This window comes from Plecotus auritus, assembly GCF_963455305.1.
Source record: "Plecotus auritus genome assembly, chromosome: 12".
Taxonomy (NCBI): Eukaryota; Metazoa; Chordata; class Mammalia; order Chiroptera; family Vespertilionidae; genus Plecotus; species Plecotus auritus.
The window spans coordinates 14,511,042-14,536,828 of record NC_137778.1 but is presented as its reverse complement, the minus strand read 5'-3'; the positions used below and the strand labels follow the sequence as shown (position 1 = coordinate 14,536,828).

The 25,787-nt window shown below is 36.8% G+C and overlaps 2 protein-coding genes across 3 annotated transcripts in view; one reads left to right on the top strand and one right to left on the bottom strand.

Moving 5' to 3' along the window:
* Positions 1 to 17,512, bottom strand: part of DTL (denticleless E3 ubiquitin protein ligase homolog) — a gene marked incomplete at its 5' end in the record, with an annotated part of 41,216 nt that extends 23,704 nt beyond the window's left edge. The window contains 10 exons of one of the 2 annotated variants that reach the window (XM_080648064.1): positions 2,026 to 2,130; positions 2,438 to 2,541; positions 4,081 to 4,154; positions 5,311 to 5,423; positions 6,911 to 6,976; positions 9,023 to 9,143; positions 9,226 to 9,287; positions 10,290 to 10,388; positions 11,178 to 11,303; positions 17,461 to 17,512. In XM_080648064.1, coding sequence (XP_080504190.1) covers positions 2,026 to 2,130; positions 2,438 to 2,541; positions 4,081 to 4,154; positions 5,311 to 5,423; positions 6,911 to 6,976; positions 9,023 to 9,143; positions 9,226 to 9,287; positions 10,290 to 10,388; positions 11,178 to 11,303; positions 17,461 to 17,512 — 922 coding nt within the window. The remainder of the gene's footprint in view (positions 1 to 2,025; positions 2,131 to 2,437; positions 2,542 to 4,080; positions 4,155 to 5,310; positions 5,424 to 6,910; positions 6,977 to 9,022; positions 9,144 to 9,225; positions 9,288 to 10,289; positions 10,389 to 11,177; positions 11,304 to 17,460) is intronic. The other variant, XM_080648065.1, reaches the window with a different exon arrangement.
* A 306-nt stretch (positions 17,513 to 17,818) lies between these two features.
* INTS7 (integrator complex subunit 7) overlaps positions 17,819 to 25,787 on the top strand; it is a 55,122-nt gene continuing 47,153 nt past the window's right edge. The window contains exons 1-3 of the mRNA XM_080648036.1: positions 17,819 to 18,062; positions 23,673 to 23,802; positions 25,081 to 25,227. Of these exons, the coding sequence (XP_080504162.1) occupies positions 17,969 to 18,062; positions 23,673 to 23,802; positions 25,081 to 25,227 (371 nt within the window). The 5' untranslated portion in view covers positions 17,819 to 17,968. The remainder of the gene's footprint in view (positions 18,063 to 23,672; positions 23,803 to 25,080; positions 25,228 to 25,787) is intronic.

The window sequence follows — 25,787 nt, the reverse complement described above, 5'->3', positions numbered from 1 at the left end:
ATATAAGGACATGTTTTTCTCCTCTTGACCTACCTATGACCCACAGCAATTTGGTAAACTATACCTTTCTAAGCAAAATCGAAACATCTTTTTCTTCCTCCCTGATCCCTACAAAATTTGGAAAATCTTAGTGAGTATTCTTATTTCCATGCAATATAGTTATTTACATACTTTCTCTAAGAATCTGTTCTCTTTGTAACAGGACACAATTGGAAACGTTGGCTATATTACCAAGGATTTGATTAAAATGTCATATTGGAGAGACTCAGATACGACCAGACAGTTTAAAGGAACTAAGATTGACTTTCTGGAAGCCAATAAAGTCCCCTTTGGGGAAAAAAAAAATCAGCCTAATAACCTCCCTAACAAGAAATAAATTCCCCAAAAATAAACAGGCTCCTTTATTCAGATTACAACTCCAAAAGTGTAACCATTCATCTTTCTCAACTCTAAACTATGAATAGAACACTACAGACCAAATTTCCCACTAAACCTATAAGTATTTATTGCCCTCTGCTGGTGTAAGACTAGCATAAAGTACACTATTAATGTTTCAAACCATGCAAAAAATCCTTCTGAAACCTATATTGGGGTCAATTTAACTTTTCTTTGATGATTTGGGCTCTTAAAATGCCTCACTAAAGTACTTCAGAGTCATCCTTATGAATATCACTTAGTATAATAAAATATTGTGAATTAAAAGTATGGGAGAGTAGCCTGGCCAGTGTTGCTAAGTGATTGAGCTTCCACCCATGAACCAAGAGGTCACTGGTTCGATTCCCAACTGGGGCACATGCCCAGGTTGTGGGCTCAATCCCCAGTAGGGGGCGTGCAAGAGATAGTCGATCGTGGATGTTTCTTTCCCATTGATGTTTCTATCTCTCTATCCCTCTTCCCTTCCTCTCTCTCTAAAATCAATAAAAATATATTTAAAAAAATAATAATTAAAAAAAAGTATGGGAGAACAAATATTGAGCCCAGGACCCTTTCTGAAGTTTTGAAAAAAGCAAGCAATTACCATATGTGCCATGCATACACACATCTATTTGTTACTCAATTTTAAAGAAACATAATATCTATATCTATATTGTTCTATTTATGACAGCCAATTAAATTATCTTAGGAACAGAGTAAAAAAGGTTGCTAAATTGTTAGTAAAGTAGCCTTGGACATATCTGTTTGATTGCAGAAGGATAATCTGAACTCAAGGTTCCTTTTCACCCACAGTATAACAAAATGATAACTAAATTAGAAGTTGTGTAAGTTCGGATTCCATTCAGGAAAATAGCACAATTAGTTACAAAAACTCTTTCCTTTCCCAAATATTCTTGTTCTTGTTTAGACCTATTTCAGAGCATTGGCAATACCAACTGTAATGCTGCAACAGATACGAAATCCTAATAATGGCTTTGGGGGCAGTCTTTGGAAACTTCTATTAAGAGCCCTGCTAATTATATACTATTTTGAGATTTATTTATCAGCACATCTTACTTTAGTGGGAACTGGGTAGATCTGAGGATTGGTTATAGAATTCAAAGTCTGTAAGAAAAAGCAGGTTACTAATGTGTAGCTTGCTTAAGCAATTAGTCATGTTCTAGAAATTATGTAACCCAAATAACCCTCTTAGTGTATGCTTAAGAAACTGGTTTCTTTTTAAAAATGTTACTTATCAGCTTTAAATATCAGATTTTACTTTTAATTGTCTTGAAGTATAAAAAGGGTGAGGATAAGGAAAACATAAAAGAGGCAACTGTCCAATATTGAGAAGGCTGGTAAGAATTATTGTGGGGGATTAAAAAATTCAGCCCCCTAATTTAATGAACAACCCCCAAACAGAACAAAAACTGAGCAGAACATCCTTCTCTGTCCCACGAGATAATTCATCAGTAGAACTAATCAAAGATCCTAAAATCCTCATAAGACTTAATAATAAATTTGGCTTGGAAAAGAACCAATATCAAATTGTCATTAACAAAAAAGACTGTATTAGTTTCTGGGTAAGAATTTGAATGACTAAGATCTTACCAGGAGAAGTCTTTAATCCAGTCATATTAAACATGTAGATGTTGTCATCTGTGCAGTTAGCAAATAAAGTAGAGCCAGTAGAATCCAAAATCAGACTTGAGTATCCTGGAAAAAGGAACTCTAGTTAGCATGACCTGGTGACAATGAGTAGAAATGAGGTAAAAATGCTGAGGCCAAATGATCATTTTACAAAAAAAATCACTAAAATTCTTTTTCTCTAAAATATATATGCAAACCAAAAATATTCTTGTTTTTATTTTTTGAACTCCAAAAAGATAGAACCACATATATTAGAGTTTTTCAAGTCTATGTTGCTGAAAACGAGCTTGATATTTATTTTAAAGTTTTAACAAAAACTTACATTCCCCGAAAAGTCCTTCCAAAAAGTCCTCCAGTCTATAAAAAGGCTTACCTAATTTTCGAGTGCTGCTACCTGGGTATAGGAAATACTTGGATGCTATAGGTTCTTGTCGATAAGCAGTATAATTCTTACGTAAATCCCATATTTTAATTACCCTAAAAATCAATGTAAAGAGATAGTTATTTGGTAGTCCTTCTCCAACCCTAACCAGTTTCAACTATATTTAACGAGAAATGACTTTTAATCTAACACCTCTGGCACACGAACCAGGTACAGTTAGGTTATCTCATTGGGAAACAGACTGAAATGTCTCATACTGTTTTTTCTAGTATCAGGCTTACAATTCTGGCATAACGGAAACAGATGTGATCTGACCCAGTGATGGGTTACCTTGAATTTACATCAAGGGAGCGGAAAAGGAAGATGCAGGTTAGCTGCTGATAGTCATTGTTTCATTGTTTGCAGAAAAAAAACCATTTCCTAAGCTTTTAACACTCTGCATGTAACCTTTGACAGCATAAGTAACAAACTTTGTCCATAAGGTTATATCTCTATATGTAACTCCTTAAGTAATCCAAACAAATTTTCCTGTGAAATAAAGTATTTTTTCATTTCATCAATTGTGATTATTGTCTTAACGTCTACATCTAGTTTGTAGGCTATTTGAAAACACAAGCTTGTAGCAGGGCAGTATCCTTGGAAACAAACAGAGCAAGTTCTCACATCCATTCACAAGCACAACTGATAACCTTTAGATAATGCTTCATTTGTGCTTCAGACTTTGGTCCACAAAAGAAAGAGTTTTAGTGTCCAGAGGACAACAAACACAATGGAAACCCTAAAAGTCATGATCTTTTTAAAAAAAATGTATTTTCATTGATTTCAGAGAGGAAAGGAGCGGGAGAGAGAAATAGAAACATAAATGATGAAAGAGAATCATTGATTGGCTGCCTCCTGCATGCCTCCTACTGGGGATCAAGCCTGAAACCCCAGCATGTGCCCTGACCAGGAATCGAACCATGACCTCCTGGTTCATAGGCTGACACTCAACCATTGAGCCACATTGGCTGGGCTAAGTTGTTTTTTTGAAGGGAAGATGTGTTGGGAGATACAATGAGCAAATAAGGGGACAAAGACAGGGGCTTACAAAAGAGAGTCCCTATACTCAAATAAGTTATATTTGAACAAAGCAACCAATCAAGAAGTACCACAAAATTATCTGAAGCTAAAAATTCAGACCAATCATGGATGGCAGGTATGTGAATTGAAAGTCATCAGGCCTTATTATATTAATCTAGTTACAAGCACTCCCAGAAATGCCCAAAATCAGATTTCTTCTTTTAGGCTATTACTAAACCTGAGAAGATAAATCTAAGATAGTAGCAATTTTACTTCTCAAATAAGAATTACTGACTAAATTATACTTCATAGATAAACAAGATACCTATAATAGGAGCAGCCAATATTGTTCATATGTGCTAAGTGTAAATACATGTATTATCTCACTTAATTATTTAAGGAAGAGTCCTAACTAGATATTTTCCAGTGTGATCTGCAGGTCCTCTTCTCAGCTGGGTATTCACTACGTTGAAAGTTAAAAGCGCACATATTCAATTATAATGGGACTAGGTAACTTCCCCATCACAGTTCATGAAAGAGACTTTATCAAAAGAACCCAGAAATAAAGTTCTTACCCATCCACAGCTCCTGCTGAGACTAATGTATTCTCATCTTGAAAGAGGACCACAGTAACACTCTGCTGGGAATCCTAATAATACAAAGAAGAAAAAGAAAAGGAGTAAATCCTATTGTGGATAGCACAATCTTCACCATCAAGAACCTGGTGCTAAAATGGCTTTTTTTCTCCCAAATTCTGAGTTATACTAAATCTTCCCTTTCTAATAATCCTAATCAGTGCTGACCAAGAAGTAATTTTAGCTAGGAAATTACGTTGACTTACACTTAAGAAACATATTGGTTATTTAATAATATTTAACTTGTTTAAGCCTACTGGCTCTACTTAGAATCAGACCTACTAATAAGCTGTGTATCCTTAGGAAATTCACTTAACTTTCCTGTGCCTGTTTCATCTATGAAATATCACCGTCTACCTAGATTTTTACCTAGATTATCATATAAGAGTAATCAAAGAATTACTGATAAAAGATGATTACATGCTCTGAAAAATTTAAAGGTGATCAACTGAGGTTTTTACCTAATTGCTGTTAACAGGTTTTCTTGGCTCAGAATCTGATTAAATGTCTGAAATATTACTCATTTTAACTTCAACTATCATCTAACCTCCGAAGACCTCATGCTAACCCTGCTAGTTTCCATTCTTGCTTGTGCCCTGTTCATGGTATTCAATTTTAAGTCCTGTTTTAACAACCATACCTCCCCCCAAAATATTAAGTTGGATCCTACAGACCAGGAGTATTAGAAAAATAAACACACTAAAGTAAGAGCAATGGTGACTTATTTTTTTAAGAAAAAAGATGTATTCTGGGCATTGTTTGAACTTTGACTATCAGATGCTAGAAAGGTACTATATGAAAACAACAGGGATTCCTTCCCAACAGAAACTATATCATAGTACTTAATATACTTCTTCAAACTACTGCCCCTTTCCTAGGGAATCACATTATGCTGTAGATAAGTGTGTGCATGGAAACCCTAGGGATGAGGCTTAGGAAGCTGGATTTTTAATATGCTTCCCAGGTTCCTCTGTTGCAAACTTGGTTTTGAAAACCATTACTGTAGGTATTGAATTAGCATTAACAAAAACCCCACTGATATAAAGAGGAAATGAAGATTCTCACTCACTTAATCTACAGCTCCTATTTTTATGCCCAACAAATTCCCTAACATGAGTTTCTATTCCACTGTTAAGATCTGCACATGTGTATACAGCTATAAAACCTTACCACAGAAGGAGCAAGTCCTTTTGAATTCTGTTTCTTCTTAGGTTTTGAAGGGGTTTGCTTGTCTAAGGTATTGTGAGCACCACTGATTTGATTCACTTGCCTATAAAATCCATCTGAAAGATATTACAAGGAAATTCATTTAGTTTTTAGAACGTTATTCCTAAGCTGAATGTAACATCCTATATAATAGAAGCGTAATATGCTAAGTATCCAACCCAACCGCTCAACCATTTGCTTTGACACATACTGACCACCAGGGGGCAGATGCTCCAACTGGTAGGTTAACTTACTGCTGGGGTCCAGCAGATCGGGACTGGGCGAGAGGGCCGGACATGCCCTGGAGCCCTCCCGCAGTCCTTCCCCGGCCAGCCGGCCCCATCGGCCCCAATTGGGACTGGGCAAGACGGCACCGATCAGGCCGGCCTGGCTGAAGGACCCCACCCATACACGAATTTGTGCACTGGGCCTCTAGTTTATATATAATATTTCAAGATTAATTACATTCTTTATTAGATTAGTGAAATTTGAAGCCAGCAGTGCTACCACATTACATCTTTTGTGTTGAGATTATAATGCATAAAAAGAAATAAGCACACAGATGTTTATAACAGCTTTATTGATAATTGCCAGGATTTGGAAACAACCAAGATGTGTTTCAGTATTTGAATGTATGATAAACTGTGGTACATCCAGACAATGACATATTTATTATTCAGTGCTACAAAGTGAGCTTCCACGCCATAAAGACACAGAGGAACCTTAAATGCATATTACTAATTAAGAAAAGCCAATGTGAAAAGGCTACATACTGTATTTATGATATTCTGGGAAAGGCAAAGCCATGGAGACAATAAAAAGGTGAGTGGTTGCCAGGATTGGGGGAGGGTAGGATTAATGGGTGGAGTAGAGAGTATTTTTAGAGCAGTGAACTATCCTGTATGATACTCTAATAGTAGATACATGTCATTTTATACTTGTTGAAACCAACAGAATATAAATACTAAGAGTGAACCCTAGTGTAAAGTATAGATAGACCTTGAATGATAGTGATGCATCCATGTAGGTTCATCAGTTGTAATAAATGTTTAACTCTGGTGTGGATGTTGATAGTGGAAGAGACTGTGTGAGATGGGGTATATCAGTACAGAGAGAATGCTCTATACTTCCCGCTCAATTTTGCTATATAACTAAAACTGCTCTATAAAATAGTCTGTTAAAAATAATTTTTTTTAAAAAGATGATCATTAGTTTCTGCTTAATGGCATCAATGGACAAGGTGAGCATAATTATATTTAACCTAACCTAATTCTTTAAAGCCAAAAAAATTATAAAAGATCATTTACCAATGAGTCCATGAATTAATAATTTCAATTCCATCAATTATTTAGATAAACAATATAGTTCAGAAGACAATATGAGGTAAATACAGAGGGTAATACTTGCAACAATCACTAAGATCGCGAGCATTAGCACAGTAAGCAGAAATAAAGGATTGTGAACATGTGCCCCCTAGTGGTTATCAGATGAATTCAATAAACCTTTCATTAAAAATAAGTATGGGCAGGCCACATTTATCAAAATTAAAATGAAACTAGACTACCTTTTTTATTACATCTGGTGTCCCAGACCATAATGTTGCCATCTCTTCCACCTGTACAGAAGACAGCTGTGGGGAAATAGTTTATCAAGAAATTTAAAAAACTGGTCAATGACATATACATTTCAACTTAAGTTTCCTAGAGTATTATATGCTAGGTTCTATTATTGGCGCTGGAGATTAAAAATTAAAAATATATGGTTCAACAACAAGTAAGAGAAAACAAAGTTGTGAAGGTAAAGAATTACAAAAAAACTCAAAATACATGTTAAATATTAAACAAAAACTCAACAGAATAATCCCCGTGTAAATTTTCTTAAACCACATAAAACACTGTATATATGGTAAAGTTATAGTAAGAATGATAAACAAGCAATAACCAAAATATATTGAGTGCTTACTAAGTGCTATACACTACCCTAAGTGCTTTATATAAATTATCTCAATCCTTGGTATTAATCCTATTAGTGGGTATTATTATTCCCATTTTACTGGGAAAATGAGAAAACTAAGGCACAGAGAGAATGAGTAATTTGTAAAGGTATTCTTGACAGTATGAATCCAGAGCCCATACTCCAAACCTCCAAGTTGTACTGTCTCAGTAGAAACCCATGGAACAGATCCAAACACAATTTGTGAAAGGGGTTGCCTCTGGGGGTTGGAAGGAGGGCAATGGGATTAGAGAAGAAAACATCGGGGAACTTCAATTTATCTGCAATGTACTATTCTTTAAAATTAAGCCAAAACAACTCTGCTTCTGTATGGAAGAGTGGACACTTACCAAACCAATCCACTTGCATTAGCTTTTAAACTCTGGAAAAAAAATATAAAAAATGACCTGAGGGCTCTATAGAGACTGAACAAAAACATGCAATTTTTGGAGAGCCAATAACTGAAGCAAGTGATTGGCTTGGGCTAAGTTACTGGTCTTTTGTGGTTTTACCTTGAGGGCAGCCAGTGGGCAAGCAACTAAAATGCCAATAGAAGAACCTGCCATCTTCCAAGCCAGATAAACTAGAAAAGGAGAAGTTGAGCAACAAGAGCTGCCAGAGGGAAGGGGAAACCCTAGAGAAAGCCAGAGAAAGGGAAGGCCTGATTCTGTGTTTAACTCAGGATAAGTTTCTGGCTGACCCCTGAACCATCTATGAAGGGGAAAACTTAAAGCAGCTTGCAACTAAGACTTAAATTGCTGAACAGAATTGAGATAGAACCCAATGCCCTGTTGCAGGTTTGATAGCCTGCAACTTGAGTCTTACTCAATTAATCGCCCATTAGAACAAACACATCAACTCTTCCCTAAGCAATATAACAGAATTCAGAATCCAACATACCATTCACAATGCCCAGGACATAACTAAATTATCTGACATATAAAGAGTTTGGAAAACGAGTCAACCTCATGGGAAAAGAAATCAACAGAGGCCAACCTTGATATAACTCACATGTTGCTTTACCAGTTAAGATTGTAAAGCAAATATAACTATGTCAAATGAAGTAAAGAAGTAGACATTTACATGGAAAAGATGAAAAATCTCAGCAGAGAGAGCTTATAAAAAAGAAAAATTTAGAACAATTTCTGAAATGACAAAATTCACTGGATAACTTCAAGAGCAGAATGAAGAGAACAGAGAAAAAGTCAGTGAACTTGAAGCTAGAGCAATAGAAGTCATTCAACTTGAGGTAAAGAAAATAAGATTAAACATTACACCAAGTGAAAGAAGCCAGTCACAAAAGACCACATATCTATTTATATGAATGTGCAGAATAGACAAATCATTAATCAGTGGCCAGTACAGGGTTTAGACTTTAAAGGACACTCAGAATTGAATAGAGGTATAGTAGCTATTAACAAATCCTTACCTTATGGGCAAGGTTATAGAAAAAAAATTACCTGACGATGTTTGACTTTCAGGGACAAGCTGGAGATAATGTCCATAAGAATAAGACCAAAACCCAACTTAATTTCATTTAGGTTTTCAGTCATATTAGAATCTCAATCATCTATATACATAAAACAGCAACTTTGATAGCAGAAAATGAGGAAACTATTATAGTTTCTTATTACCCCATTATAAAGGAGGTTGAGGAGATGAAAGAAGACAGGTACAAACCTACCTTTCTCAAACTTAGAAAAGGCAACTGACTTGAGGCTGCATTGATGACCTTTGCATGTCCCAAGCAGCTCACCAGCTTTTACATCCCAAAATTTGGCCGATTGATCACCTGCTGCTGTAACCTTTAAAAAATGTTATCACAATTGAATAAAGCAACCGTTAACCATTATCTACTCACACCCAAATAAAATGAAAACCACTTACAAGTTTAAATTCACCTGGGACCCAGGCCAGGTCAAAGACAGCATTCCAGTGAGCCATCCATTCTAAATAAAGAAAATGATGAATGTGAAATGTCAACTATGTCCCAGGGTAGTCATATCAATAGCAATTTAAATACCTTGAAAGCTGTAGTGAAAAAATCAGTGATCAGCACCGTAAGGTCCATTGGCCAAAGAGCATTACAATGGAGAAGGAAGATTTAAAGAGTGATATAATACAAAACATCCCCACCATTACCACATAGAACTAACATTTGATATCAAATTCCTTTCCATGAGGTGACCAGTAATATATTCTCTAAAATGAAATCTTTCTGAAACATTTTCCATTTCAAAAATCTTCATCCTGCTCTCTGGAGTCTAAAGTACTTTAGTTTGACACCTCAAGATTCTGTAGGCTTTGTCCTTTATCACAAGATTTATCTTTCACTGTTCCCTACATACCAGATTCAAATGAAAACGAATTACACCCTATTTCCTTATTATATCCTATTCTTTCTTATTTCTAGGTCTTTGCTAATGCTTTTCCCTCCACTGGGAGCATCCTATTCTATTGCCATTGGTCTAAATACCAGCCCAATTCAAATGTCCTATCCTTCAAAAAAAATTTTCCTCCCCTTCTTTAGCACATGAGGACTTGCTCTTTGACTTCTATAGTACTTTCTTTGTATGTCTATATCATTTACAGTCTTTGTTTTAGTTATTTCAACAGATGACTTATTAGTTCCAAATTATCAGCTTCTTAAGGTCAATAGAACTTAGTCTTATATATGAAAGATGCTTGGTCAATATAAGTATTTTAAAACAATGTTTCTCCCAATGATATTAAGTGTAAAAGATTGAACCTTTTTAAAAGAACCTAAAATGTATTTTTCTTAATTTTCAGTAAAGTCATGCCATAATTAACATTTACTGAAAAAAATAGCCTGGTCCTTAAACAGACTTAATCAGAAGTGAATATAATTGGGAAAATGTAGTCAAATAATAATTTACTTGAGGCTGTATGAATTTAAAATGGTAAAACAAAAATCTTAGACCTAGACTTACCTTTAACACACTTCTTTCTATAAGTTTGTGATTCTGTGTTATATAATCTAACGAAGCCTTCTTCATTGGCAACTGCTAGTATATGCTTCATATTTGGAGCTAATAAGAAATAAAGAATAGAATGTATAAAGAGTAATATTAATTTTACAACTTATTATAATGTTATATATATATATATATGTATATATAACTTATATATAATAAAGATTAATTGAAAGCTGCTGGATAAACACAAAGAATCTGTTAGAAAAGAGGAAAGATGATTCTACCCAAATGGCATCTGATATGTTCCAGAGGTAATTTGAATTAAAAATTACTTAAAATTTCCCATTTTTCTAATTCAGTAAATGACTTAAAACTACCAAAATTATCTTCAGATAACTTCTTATTTAAAAAAGGGGTGAATAAAGAGTGGTACTCAAACAAAACAAGAGTGGTACTGGTCAATGGCTAATAAAGGTATATGATGTAGGCCACCAGCAGGCTGAGTTAGTTTAAAATCCCCTTTTCACAACCTTTTACTTTTCCTGTTTTAGAATATTAACAGTGGTAACAAGTATTTCTATTTCTGTTCTTTTGTTCCCCAAGGCATTCCAGAAAAGATAAATTCAATCAGATCAAAACAGTTTTCATGATGGCTGAACCTTTGCAACCCTTTCCCTATATCAGTTTTTTAAAGTGCTATATGGTCCTATGCTTTAGAGGATATATATAATTATGCATAGAGATTAAGGAAAGTCTATTTCATGAATCAGGAAGAACAGTCTTAGAACAACTCTATCACCTATCTTACTTTTTTTTTGAAAGGGAGACATCTCTGTATATTTTTCCTCTAAGTGTGAAATAGACAATTTTTTACCAAGCCTAGCTAGATAGTAATTTTCTTACCAGAAGAGAAAGTGCATCCAAAAGGAGGAACTGGGACTCCTGTTTCTCCGTAAGAAGTGTGCTCATCATTAGAGTTGCATTGATAACCAGTTAGAAGGGACTGTAGAGGGTATTGTGAAGACCATCCTAAAATAAGATACAATTCCTTATAGAAATCCAATTTATCATAACATTTTAGTACTTTTAACAAATACAGAGATAATTATTTGTTTTAAAAAAACCTTAGCCGGCTCAGTGGCTAGAACATCAGCCCATGGACTGAAGGGTCCCAGATTCTAGTCCAGTCAAGGGCACCTGCCTTGGTTGCAGGATCCCTGGCCCTGGTCAGGGTATGTGCAGGAGGCAACCAATCGACGTCTCTCTCACATCAATGTCTCTTTCTCTCTCTCTCTCAAAATCAATGGAAAAATATTCTCAGGTGAGGATCAACCAAAAATAAATAAATAATTAAAAATAAATAAATAAAAAGTTTTCTATACCTAATATAGAACCAGTCACTATCTATAATCCTCTATAATACAGTTTTTGGTATTTTCCTAAGAAAGAATGAATGAGCACTCCCAAATTCTGGTAAGGTATAGCCTTTTGGCTTACCATCTAAATAGAGACTCTTGATAGTACATTTAAGGTTGCAAAAAAACAAGTGGCCTTTACACATTAAAAAAGATCTTCTCCAACCCTCTGGAGACTGTTTTTAGAGGTTCTAATGCAACATTACTGTAAACTCCTAAGTTACAAGCAACATCATACATAATCTAATGGTCATAGAATTAAAGGAAATATTTTATGTCAAATGTGTCTACTGTAGCCACTAACATATTCACAAGTTGATTATTAATTTCACTTCCTTTTTCCTTTCCAGTGCTGAAATTCAAGTCATAATATCTTGAAGTATATTAAAGTAATTTTAAAGTAAAGCATTATGTACCTACCCCTAGAGTACAAGCAGTTAGTCCTGGCGTAGCAGGAGGGTCAGGGAAGTCTTTTTAGAGGAGGTAAAATCAAACACAAATCTTGAAAGACGATTATGTTTTCATTGAATATACAAGATAGGGGAAGAATTTCAGGGTGGAGGGAGAGTTTACTCTGCTTGGGTCAGAAACGTAATGTGCACTATGGTCTAAAAAGTAAAACATCTTCAAAGATCTATCATTTTTATATGTGGGTCAAAACATTTTAAATACGAGTATATATAAAAGGAACATTGATTCAATATAGTTATTGAAAATCAGATGTTTATTAAATATAGGAGGAAACAATGAAATTATACTCTACTAGTATTGGGAGCTGTCTAAATAATTAACAAACTCTCACATTTTAGGATACTTTCAATTCTCACTTTTCATTAAAAAACAAAACTGGAGAAGACAGCTTAGCCTGACATAACCTCATGTTCATAGAGATAACCTAAAGGAATCAGAAGAAAGGAGACAAATTCAATCCAGATTTAGTAATTATTCCTGAGGATTTTATCTCAAGGTCAGATATCATTATAAATTAGCCATTAAAGACGACCAAAAGAATACAATAATTATTATGTTGTAGAGTTAAAAAAAATCCATCCACAGAAAGAATTTAAAAACAAAAGAATGTCCCTAGCTGGATAGAGCATCAATCAGCCTGTGGATGGAAAAGTCCCAGGTTTGATTCTGGTCAAGGGTACATGCCCAGGTTGTGGGCTCAATCCCCAGTAGAGGCGTGCAGGAGGCAACTGATCAATGATTCTGATCATTGATGTCTCTCTCTCCCTCTCCCTTCCTCTCTGAAATCAATAAAAATATATACTATACAGCAGTAAAAAAGAAGAATCTCTTACCCTTTGAGACAGCATGGAGGGATCTGGAGAGTATCATACTAAGTGAAATAAGTCAGTCAGAGAAAGACAAGTATCACATAATCGCAATCATATGTGGAATCTACACTGAGTGGCCAGATTATTATGATCTCTGAACGCATAATAATCTGGCCACTCAGAGTGTGTGTGTGTGTGTGTGTGTGTGTGTGTGTCCCGGTGCATGAATTGGGGCATGGGTGGGGTCCGGCCAGCCTGGCCAGAGGGAAGGGACATGGGCAGTTGGCCGGCCTGCCTGCAGGTTGAATTCCTGGTCGAGGGGACAATTTGCATGTTAGCCTTTTATTATATAGGATACACACTGAGTGGCCAGATTATTATGCGTTCAGAGATCATAATAATCTGGCCACTCAGTGTAAGTAACAAAATAACTGATGAACGGAGTGGATTCAGACATGGAAACATGGAATAGAGTTCAGAATCTCAGAGGGAAGATAGGGGAAGATGGGTGGGTGGGAGGTAATCAACCAAAGACCTTGTATGCATATATGCATAACCCATGGACACAGACAATAGGTACTGAAGGCCTGGGGTGGGTGTTGTGGGCTGGAGGGGATCAATGGGGGAAAAAAAGGAGACATGTGTAATACTTTCAACAATAAAGAATTATTTTTTTAAAAATCAATAAAAATATACTTTTTAAAAAAGTTATAGAAATGCACACTTGTGGTTTAGGATTTTTAAAAAAACTAATGACTTCACACTAATTCAAAAGAACTGAATCTTGAATAATTTAGGTGAAGATAATATGTATGCTATGGAGATCAAATTCTTTACAATTAAACATTGACTCCTGTCAACTCTGCCTCATAACCTACAGACTAATATCCAAATATTAACAAATGGCCTAACATGACTTAGTAACTAGTCCCCTCCATTTCTTGGACCAGACCCTTTAACTACTTTTGGATTAGTGTGCTGTGCTGTTCCCAACATGAACTTGTAATGCTTTCCCCCACAACACTCATTTGAAAAGCCTATCACTTATCCAATGTACAACTTAAAATTACATGCAGATTTTTCAAGGAGTATCTGAGGACATGAGTTTTCAGAGAATCAATTTCCTGATGCTCAAATTCCATGTATAAACATTTCTAAAAATGATTGTCTGAAAAGGTTGAGGCTTTTTTCTCCTCTCCCTTCATCACTGTCTTCCACTTTCAAAAGAAAGGCATTTCCATGCCCCAATTTTACACCTTGTGGTACCCCAAGGTATAAAAACTTCTGGGATCCCAATGAGAGACAACCAGATACTCCCTTTAGTAAAGGCATCATGAACACACAAATCCATTGCTTGAAAAAATATACTTCCAATAAAATTTTAACTTTTTGCTTATCAAAATTAAAAATAGTTTTGATTAATTGCATACTAATAGTTGCAATGGTAAGTCAATCCAGATGAACTTTTAACACACAGAGCCTTACAATCACAGATATCAATTCAAATGTATTTTTTTACAAAGAGAAATATGATAGGGTGATCAATCAAATTTTTAAGCTTAAAATTACATTAGGGTAAATTCTATGGGAGAAATAAAGTGGAAATAAGTTCAAGGGAGAAAAGCAACTATATAGAGTATCTAAGTTAAAATAGTTCATATTTAAAAAAATTATTTTTGCAGTTATCAAATAACTATAGAATTTACATTCTATTAGATACATGTTTAAAGAGTAATATACTATTTTTATTTTAAAATGTCAATATTTATAATATGGCCAGAAATTAAATCCTTTATATTTGTTTTAACTTAGGATAAAAACTTTTAGGTACCAATTTAAAAATACACAGAAGAGTAATCAGATTTCCATTTTAGAAATATCATTGGCAACAATGTGGAGAATAAACTAGAGAGGCCACTTGGGAGACCTGTTATAATCCAGACCAGAAAGTATCAGGGCCCAAACTAAGGAAATGGAATGGTAAACATAGAACAGATCCAAGAGGTGAAGAGGCAAAATCAGTGGGGAAAGAGAGGTCAGAGTCAAGAGATTATAAGGAAATTTTCTGGATGTGTATCTTGAGGAAAATGGAGAAATTTTGATTAACTCTCGGGTTTCTGGCTGGGTAGACTAGTTTAAAATAATGGAACTACTGCCAAAATAGGTAATATAGCAGGTTTAGGGGAAAAGTCAGTTCAGTTTAGGTATTTGAGTTTGAGATGCCTGTGGCACTGACCATCTGGGTAAAGATACTCATACAACTTTTATATGACAGTCTTGGGAAAGGAAGGTTGCAGGTGGCAGTGGAAGAAGCCCTGGTGAAGGCTATGATCATCAATGGGAGTAGACAGGAGATAGAGGACCTGGGATGGAACACTGACAGGAAGGGGAAAAGAGAAAATGGTCCTATCATGTTCAGTGCATAACATATAAGGATGAATGAATTTCAAAGCCTAACACAACAATGAATGAGAATTTATGAGACCAGAAGATATAGAGGATAAATTGGAGAATTAGGAGAAAATGTGTTACAAAATCAAGGCTAGAGTTTGCCTCGGGTTACACAGATAAGAGTGGAACTGGATTTAAAACTCAGGCATTAAAAAACAACAATGAAAAACACAGGCATTTTATCTCCAAAGCCAAAGCTCTTAACCACTGTGTTATTGACACTCATGACAGATAGAGAAGTTACTCAAGCAAGGTCCCTGGATAGACAGAAAGAGGGGGTATTTAAAGTATGATTTAAAATATTATGCAAGAAGGAAGTAGGTCAGGATGATACAAAGTTTTAGTTGGTGCAGAAAGTTGAGGGACTACTCAGTCTCCTTCTCAAGACCCTTTTCCTAAAAGACCAGCAATTTTCAACCTTTTTCATCTCATGGCACACATAAACTAATTTCTAAAATTCCACAGCACACCAATATATATATATATATATATTTTGCCTATCTGACAAAAAATAAAATGGTATAATTTTGATCTGTTCACACCGGACGGCTATTGTTGTGTTGGCTGTTGTCATTTTCTTATTTGACAATCTAAGGGGAAAGAGGTCAGTGCCCTGACTAAATAGTCAGGTATTGCATGTTTTAAATTTTATTTTTTGCAGCACACCGGTTGAAAATTGTTATCCTAGACCTATGCCTTAAATGTAAAAAGTTCCCTTCTCAGATTCTCTTCTTTTTGTTTTCCACGTGATTTTTCCCCCCACGTGGTTTTAAAGAGAAAGAAGATTTACCCTTCTTTAAAGGAATGAAATTTCATTTCTATCCAAGCTTAGTCGATAGTAACATCCTTATCAGAAAGTTTCCGAAGCACACCAAAATATGTATTTTTTGCCAATCTGACAAAAAATAAAAAAGTATAATTTTGATTCGTTCACACCGGACGGCTATTGTTGTGTTGGCTGTTGTCATTTCCTTATTTGACAATCTAAGGGGAAAGAAGTCAGTGCCCTGACTAAATAGTCAGGTACTGCATGTTTTAAATTTTTATTTTTTCTTGCAGCACACCGGTTGAAAATCATTGTCCTAGACCTATGCCTTAAATATAAAAAGTTCCCCTCTCAAATTCTTTTCTTTTTTTCCCCCCTCCACGTGGTTTTAAAGAGAAAGAAGACCTATCCTTCATTTCTATCCAAGCTTAGTCCCAGCAGTAACTTCCTTATCAGAAAGTTTCAGGTCGATGACACTCAAACCTAGGCTCAAAATTCTTATTGCCCAAGTTTTAACCTAAGGAACCTCAAGAACTATAGAGAATAAGTTAGATGTCTACATACTAATATAGAAATAGTCCCAAGTTACACCGTTAGCGTGAAAAACAAAACAAAAAATTTTGGTATCATTTCTGTAAATAACAATACATACTACCTCTGGCATTGAAAAACATTTTGGAAAAATATACTTCAATCTATTTAATAGTGGTCATCTCTGGGGTGTGTGGTTATGGGCATTTTTCACTCTATAATTTCAAATGTTTATGCATATGAAGTAATCAGGGAGGAAAAAAGCTTTCTTGACCATGCTAGAAGCAGATGTGCCGTCTTCCCTGCTTGACTGAGTTCCTTAACAGCGGGTCAGATTCGCTGATGTGCTATAATAAATATTAGGGCTCACTAAGATTCTACAACAAATTAATCAGTGCATACGAGTCTCCTCGATCTCACATAGCTGACGAGAAACACACAGACACGCACGCACACACAAATGCACGCGTTTTCCACTAAAAGTGTAATATAGGCATAAGCCGTAAAGGAGGCCATTTAAGTTAACTTCTCTCCCTCCGTCAGCCTACATGTTAGTTTTAAAAATGGAGACTACGATTAAAAGTGTCCCGAGGGCATGAAAGCGCAGCTCTCTTCAGCCGTCTGGTCGTCAGAGAACTCGAGGCTGGAGCTGGGAAACAACTGGATTCGGCCTTGGTCCGAGGTGTGGTTTCGGGGGAGGCGAATCCCGCCAGCAACATGCAGCGGTTAGGGCCGTTACTCACCATTTCTCGGGACGCCAAACTGGGGCTGTCGGAGCACCGAATTGAAGAGCATCTGGGCCGGGGGGAAAGGCACAACTGAGAGGAAAGTCGTCGAGATGCCACCGATTCAACAGAAGTCGCAACTTGGGTCCTTCAGAAGAGGACTAGTTATAGCCTCCAACTCCCGCCACTGTAAGCCCCGGCCACCAAACTCCCCGCCAAACTGACGTCACGCCCTCTGATTGGCTCTCACCGCGGCGTCCGGGCGCCGTCGATTCACTTCCCTCTACGAATCCCCGCCTCCTTTTCTCCCAGCCGCGGGAACCTGGAGTTCTGGAGCTCCCAGGGCGCCTGCGCGGGGCGGCGCTGAGGTGCTGGCGAACTGCGTGGTGACCAGGACGCATGCGTACCAGTATTTGACAGAGCGCGGAGGAAAAATCCGCGAGAAGGTGGTGGAAGAAGATGGCGGTGATGGGGCAGAGTTTGCAATATTTCTGAATTCAAGGATAGTCCAATAACTGTTGGGGCCATGGCGTCAAATTCAACCAAGTCTTTCTTGGCAGATGCCGGCTATGGTGAACAGGAGCTGGATGCTAACTCTGCCCTTATGGAATTAGACAAAGGTATTCAAAAGAGCGGGCTGAGGGGTGTGATGGATGTGGGGGAAGTGGCGCCACCAGGCGGTGATAGCCTCGGGCATGCGCGTAGCTTCCCTAGGCGGGGGGCGGACGCCTGTGCTTTCGGTGAATCTGGAAGATTGCAGGGAAATTGCCGCGATGCTGGATTGGCCTTGGAGAAATCGAACTAGTAGCGAGCTCTGGTGATGGGCTTGTTTTTGACCACTTGGGGGCATAGTACCCCGATTTTCCAAGCAGTGTTTTCTTTTTTAATTGAAAAATTATTAGAACGTTCAGTTGAGAACAGGTTTTCACCAAAATGAATAATAATTGTGCACCGACTTTATAGAGCTTTATTTGGGAGTTCTGTAACTGTTACTTGCAGGTTACTGGACAGGTTAAATACGGCGGAGACCATCCGAAAACCATCCCCTGCTCCTTCTCTGCAGATAATTCGTGGAGTTCTGTTTCCTTTCGAGGACGGGGAGTGGGCATTTGGTGTAGTACGAGCTTTGAAGTTAGATTGAGTTGAATTGCAATTTCACTAATTTATTATCATGGGACAAGTCATCTAACCACCGAACCTCGGTTTTTTGTCTGCAAAGTGGGTACATAACCATTGAGCTGACAAGACTGTTATAAATATTAAGCGATATAAAATAGTATTTATGGAACAAAAATATACTAGGTGATATAATGGTATGCAAAAGAAGCCTTTATTAAATACTGAAAAGAGATATGTCTTCTTTCTTAGGTATGAATATGGAAGACAAAGCCAGATATTTGTCAGTATAGAACTCAGGTATTAAAATGAAACCTTTGTTTCAGTGTACTTCAAGGATTTTTATTGAATGAGGAAAATATTTTGTCATATATATGTGTTGTGTATTTTTATTTCAGAGAGAGGGAGGGAGAGGGGGAGAGGGATGGAAACATCAGTGATGAGAGAAAATCATCGATTGTCTGCCTCCTGAACGCCCCACACGGGATTGAGCCCACAACCCAGGCATGTGCCCTGACCAGGATTCTAAATGTTACCTCCTGGCTTGCAAGTCAACTGAGCCACATCTGCCTGGCACAGTTAATCCTCTCCTATATAATAAAAGCGAAGTATGCAAATTTCCCCCACAACCGGGAGTTCTTCCGGGAGTTCCACCAGGGGGCATAGCCGGCCAGAGGGAGGGAGGGAGGCCCCACCAGCAGCTGGCAGCTGCTAGGGACCCTACCAGTGCGCCTCTAGTTCTTAATTAACTGTAGTCAATGTATAGTGTATTCAGAACTGGACTAAAGGTTATCTAAGTCCACTATGAACCATTTCCCAGATCTCTGATGTGGACACTCTATTAACTTTGTGAGTGTGTGTTTCTTTTTTAAACTGTAAACATTTTTAGTAGGTTGGTCTAGATACATAAGAGTTTCTCAGGCTTTTAAAAAACATTTTGTTGTTGTTGGTAATCCTCACCCAAGGTATTTTTCCAATGATCTTTAGAGAGAGTGAAAGGGCAGGGGAGAGACAGAGAGAAACATTGATGATGTGAGAGAAATACATTGATTGGTTGCCTCCTACGTGCACCCCGATTGGGCCTGCAACTGAGGTATGTGCCCTTGATGGGAATCCAACCCAGGGCCCTTCAGTCCGCCGGCTGCTCTATCCACTGAGCTAAACCAACTAGGACAGTTTTTCAGACTTTTAAAAAAGAGTTTCTCAGAAATTTAAGCCTTTAACTCCTTTTGATCAACAAAAATGTCACAACACTCCAATTCAGTATTCTTTTGGTTGAGTCCCAGAATCTTTAGTGCATTCCCACCAGTCAAAAAATAATGTGAGCCCTAGCTGATGTGTCTCACATCGATGTTTATCTCTCTCTGTCTCTCCCCCTCCCTTCCACTCTCTCAAAATCAATGGGAAAAATATCCTCAGGTGAGGATTAATAACAACAAAAAAAAAATAATGTGAGCTCTGCTTTTTCCAAAGCTGTAGGGCTTTTCCCCTTCCGAAGTATAAAGTTATAACACTAAGTGTTTTTTAAGAACTATACAACCTTGGCTCTCCTTCCAGGAAGCATGCCTTTCCCTTTCCCTTTCCCTTCCGCATCCCTGTCCCAGGCATGTTGCTATTAGCTTTCTCACTCCCAAGCTCCAAAGGACCTTCCTTCACCTCTATACCTTGTTTCCTAAGCCCACTTTTTCTATAAATTATTTCTTCTACCTCTGTGATTTTACACATAAATGTTTTCTTATTAAAAAAATAAAAAACTACATAATCTTTTCCTCCCCATTCTGATAATTCCTTGCTTATTCCCCAGGGAGAGTTGCAGGTCCAGATATATAATGTTCTTACCAATTCTAAAGACATTTTCAGCCCTAATCGGTTTGACTCAGTGGATAGAGCATCGGCCTGCGGACTGACGGGTCCCAGGTTCAATTTCGGTCAAGGGCATGTACCTTGGTTGCGGGCACATCCCTAGTAGGGGGTGTGCAGGAGGCAGCTGATCGATGTTTCTCTCTCATCGATGTTCCTAACTCTCTATTCCTCTCCCTTGCTCTCTGTAAAAAATCAATAAAATATATATATATTTTTTAAAAAAGGTATTTTCTACTACCACTCTGGTCCAGGTGGGCTCATCCCATAATGATAGTAGGACAGGGGTGTAAAATAGATTGTTATAGGGCTCTAAAGAAATGAGAAATCTAGAATTGTTTAATTCTTTAAAAATTGCAATTGTTGTAAGAAACAAATATAATGTAAATTTTCCCTCCTAAAAGTTGAAGTAGAAATATTTCCAGATCTGTAAGAAATAAATGGATGGCTATTGAGTGTTTAATCGTAAACCAGGTGTCAGTCTTAGATATTAGGTAAGTGATTATGTTCATTTCTCCCAAAAGTGTCCTGTAATGCTATGAATTTCCCTCTTAGGACTACTTTCACTATGTTCCATAAACTTGGGGTGGTTATGTTCTCATTTTAATTTGTTTCAAGATAACTTTTGATTTTTCCCATGATCTCATTGTTAACCCTTTCACTGTTTATTTTATTTTAATAGATTTCAGAGAGGAAGGGAGAGAGGTAGGAACATCAATGGTGAGAGAGAATCATTGAATGGCTGCCTCCTGCACATCCCCTACTGGGGGGGATAGAGCCCGCAACCTGGGCATGTGCCCTTGGCCAGGATCGAACCTGGGACCCTTTAGTCCTCAGGCTGACGCTCTAGCCACTGAACCAAACCAGCTAGGGCCCTTTCACTGTTTAGTAACATGTTATTTAGCATCCATGACTGTGTGCTTTCCTGTTTTTTTCTTGTGGTTGATTTCTAGTTTCATGCCATTATGGTCAGAGAAGATTGATATGATTCCAGTCAAGGGCACATACGTCAGTTGCAGGCTTGATCCCCCTGGCCCTGGTTGGGGTGCATATGAGAGGCAACCAATCGATGTGTCTCTCTCACTTCGATGTTTCTCTCTCTGTCTTTGCCTCTCCCTTCCACTCTCTAAAAATCAATGGAAAAAAGAAAAATGAAAAAAAAAAAGAAAATGTTCCATATGCACTTGAAAAAAATGTATACTGGTATTCTGCTGCTTTGGGGTGAGTCTCTAAAGTTATCAATTAGTGTGTCATTTAAGGCTACCATTTCCCTGTTAAATTTTCTGTTGGAAGATTTATCCACTGATGTTAATGGGTTATTAAAACCCCCTACTATGACTGTATTACTGTCAGTCCCTCTCTTTATTGCCATCAAAACTGCTTTACATATTTAGATGCTTCTATGTTGGGTGCATAAATGTTTACAAGAGTTATATCCTCTTGTTGTATTGCTCCTTTTATCATTATGTAGTATCCTTCTTTGTCTCTTACTGTAGCCTTTGTTTTAAAGTCTATTTTGTCAGATATAAGTATTGCTACCCCAATTTTTGTTTTTGTTTCATTTCCACTGGCATGAAGTATTTTTTTCCATCCCTTTACTTTTGTCTGTATCTTTCATTCTGAGGCAGGTCTCTTGTAGACAGCACATACATATGGGTCTTTCTTATCCATTCATCTACCCTATGTCTTTTGATTAAAGTGATTATTGATAGGTACATATTTATTGCCACTTTATTCTTTTAACTGTGTTCCTCTGGTTTTTATCTTTTCCTTTTCTTTTTCATCTAATTAAAGCAGGCCCTTTAACATCCCTTGTGATACTGGTTTGGTGGTAACAAACTCCTTCAGTTTTTAATGTTTGGGAAGCTCTTTATTTCTCCTTCAAATGATAACCTTGCTGGGTAAAGTAGTCTTGATTGTAAGTCCTTGCATTTCATCTATTTGAATATTTCTTACCAATCCCTTCTGGCCTTAAATGTTTCTATTGAGAAATCAGCTGACAGTCTTATGGGAGCTCCCTGGTAGGTAACTGTCTTTCTCTTGCTGTGTTTAAGTTTCTCTCTTTGTCTTTAACCCTTGTTAATTATGATGTGTCTTGGTGTTTTTTCTAAGAATTCTTTGCCTAACCCAAGCCCATCAAGATTTCTCTTATATTTTCTTCTATGCTATTTATAATTTTAGCTCTTATATTTAGGTCTATGGTTCATTTTGAGTTTATTTTTTTATATGGTACAAGTTAAGGATTGAGTTTCTTTTGCTTATAGATATCCAGTTGTTCCAGAACTATTTGTTAAAAAGATTATCCTTTGCACATTGAATTATCTTGGCACCTTTATTAGATCATTGATTTGAGACCTTTCTTCTTTTTAATGTAAGCATTTACCAACTGATGATCATTGGTGCCAATTCAGAACCAACAGGAATCTCCAATTTGGGGTGTGGTGAAGAAGGAAACGTTATTCAGTGCAAACAGCTCAATAGTAATACAGTACAGCCGTGGAATAGCTCAATAGTGTTACTGCTCAATTATGAGACAGCATGGTTGTGGAACAGCATGGCTAAGGTCACCCTCAGGTGAGGTGGCAAGGTGGCCCACCAGTTCTGCTCTGTTGGGGGTGGGGAATTGCATTTTCAGCGTTCAGTGGAAAGGGAAAGTCTGCTACCCAAGCCAGAACAGGACGTACTTATATAGAGAAGTACCTGATTGGTCTGTTCTCATGTAAATGAGAACTCCAAATCCTCACAATTTAATTGCGCCAAAAGGCACTGTCCTGATTGGTCAGAGTAGGGCTGCTCTGATTGGTTGGTGAAGATGCTAATGGGGATATAGCTACACACCTCCCATTGCTTAGGGGAAGTCTCAGTCCTATTGGATCAAATCTCTTATTGATTTCTGATTTAATTATTATGATCAGAGGACATATTAGGTATGATTTTAGTCCTTTTAAATTTTTTGAGATATACTTTATGGCCCCAAATATTCTTAACTCATTTATAATCAATTTTTCCTGTTAAAAATTATTTTTCATTATTTGTTTACCTCAAAGTGACAATATGCCAAATTACTATTTTATATAACATTTTTATTTTTTAAAAGGCAATGAATTACAGTTGTACTTTACCTAATTGTTAAGAATTTATTGTTATTTTACTACATATATAACTTTACTGGGTAATATTGTGTTAGTATTTGCTATTTTTGCCTTATTGTAGCCACAAGTGTGTAAGCTGTTCTCTTTTTATGTTTTTCATAGGTCTAAGATCTGGCAAACTTGGTGAACAATGTGAAGCAGTTGTTCGCTTTCCCAGGCTCTTTCAAAAGTATCCATTCCCTATTCTCATCAATTCTGCATTCCTAAAGTTAGCTGATGTTTTCAGAGTTGGGTAAGTCTTTTGAAAGCCTTGGTATCCTAAAGAACTTTGTTCATATCTCTGTTTTATATTGTGGTCTTTATTCTTATTGACTTTTAGGACTTTCATATGGTTGGTTACCATTTTAATGGACACAGAGTATCTAATACCTTTTGGTGGGAGATTTAGTGGTGTTTTAAGCAAAAATGAAGAGTATAAATTAAAGAGTACTTATTTCTTTGTGTAATAGGATAAATCAAATTAAGGCAACCTTGATATATTAGTATATGTTTTGGAAATACCTGTAGCTTTGTACTGATTGTTTTGAGCTGTTTTGGATTTAATAGCTTATTTTATACTGTGAGATAACTAAGTGCCTGAAGCATGTAAGCACTGACTAAAAAACCCATTTACTTTTTTTCCCCACTGGCCTTTCCCCCATTTCTTCCTCCCATTCTCCAAGCTCTCATGTGCTTATACACACACCAAATCAGACTTGAAGGGGAAAAGATGTTGTAGAATTAGCTCTAGAGGGGAGGAAGGCCATCTGACTGCCAGAAGCCAATTCCAGCATGTTATAATTGCAAGAGTTTCATCGAAAGGTTGATGGAACTTGGGGACTCAACAAGGGCTGAGTCACATATGTTATTGCCTGCTGGGAATGGCTAAAGGCATTTCCCCAAATCTGAAAAGGATGATTGCTTGCTGCCAGACAGCTCAGGGCATCTTAATCTACATGTTATTGCCTCCTCATGGCCAAACACCTGAACAGCCGGAGGTAATTCCCCATTCTGACAATGGATTCTGTACCTAACCCTACCCTTTGATGTGTATATCTTCACCTCACCTTAGGAAAATTTGTGTTAATAAAAAGCAAGGGGTCCTGAGACGAGGAGAACTTAGTTCCTTTTGCTAAGTCTTCTCTGACTCCTTATATGCCTTTCAAAATTATGTTTTGTCTCTGGACTCTTATTTAATTTACGCACAGCCCATTCTCCATATTGCTGAGCCCTTCTAGATGCCGGATCAAGATCACCGGCATTATCTAACCTCTTGGTCTCGTTTATAATACGATGAGATTCAGTTCTGCTTCAAGGCTTCTCCTTGTGTCACTGCAGGCATTGCTAACTGCTTATGCTGAATGCCCACCTTAAGTACTTTAAATTTTAACTCTTAACAAGGACACAAATAATAGGATTGAAAAACATTTGCCTGTTGCTACAATTTTATATTAATGGTGTAATTTTGATTCCTAATCAAATATTACTTTCCTAAAGTGGCCTAATTTGTTTTATCCCTGGTTTTTCGTAGAAACAATTTCCTGAGGCTCTGTGTTCTTAAAGTTACTCAACAAAGTGAAAAGCATTTGGAGAAGATTCTAAATGTGGATGAATTTGTGAAGAGAATTTTCTCCGTGATTCATAGTAATGATCCTGTAGCAAGAGCCATCACACTCCGGTATACTGCATTGCTATAATGATTCACCACAAGATTGTTTGAGTTGTAATTATGTAACCAGAAAAGGCAATATACTTACTTTTTCATTTTGATTATTAAAAATTTATTTTTGTTTTTTCCACTGAGACTCAATGCAAAAATATGGTAACTGTACCTACCTGTAAATACTTTTATTTATCATTTATGATACTTGTTTTGGTTGTATATTGTCACCTAACTTATTTTTGAAACATTCCCCTGTAAGTAAATGTTCTGATCAAATAACTAGGCTCTGAATGTAGCTTAGCTTCAGCTCATTTTGAATTTCTTGACCTTCTTCTTACTGTTTTGTGCTAGTTTTCTTTATTCATCCTTAGTTATGTACTCATTTTTGCATGCAATAATTTGTATTTGAACTCCTTGGAGAATGCCAGATATAAGCACTGAAGTTTCATCAGCCTTTTGTTTCTTGGTACTAAAAATTTTTTTTTTAATTTTATTAGAATTTTAAAAAAATTTATAAGCCTTATATCCAGCTTGAACCATGTTCTCTTTTTAGCTCTGCTGTCTATGGAATCACT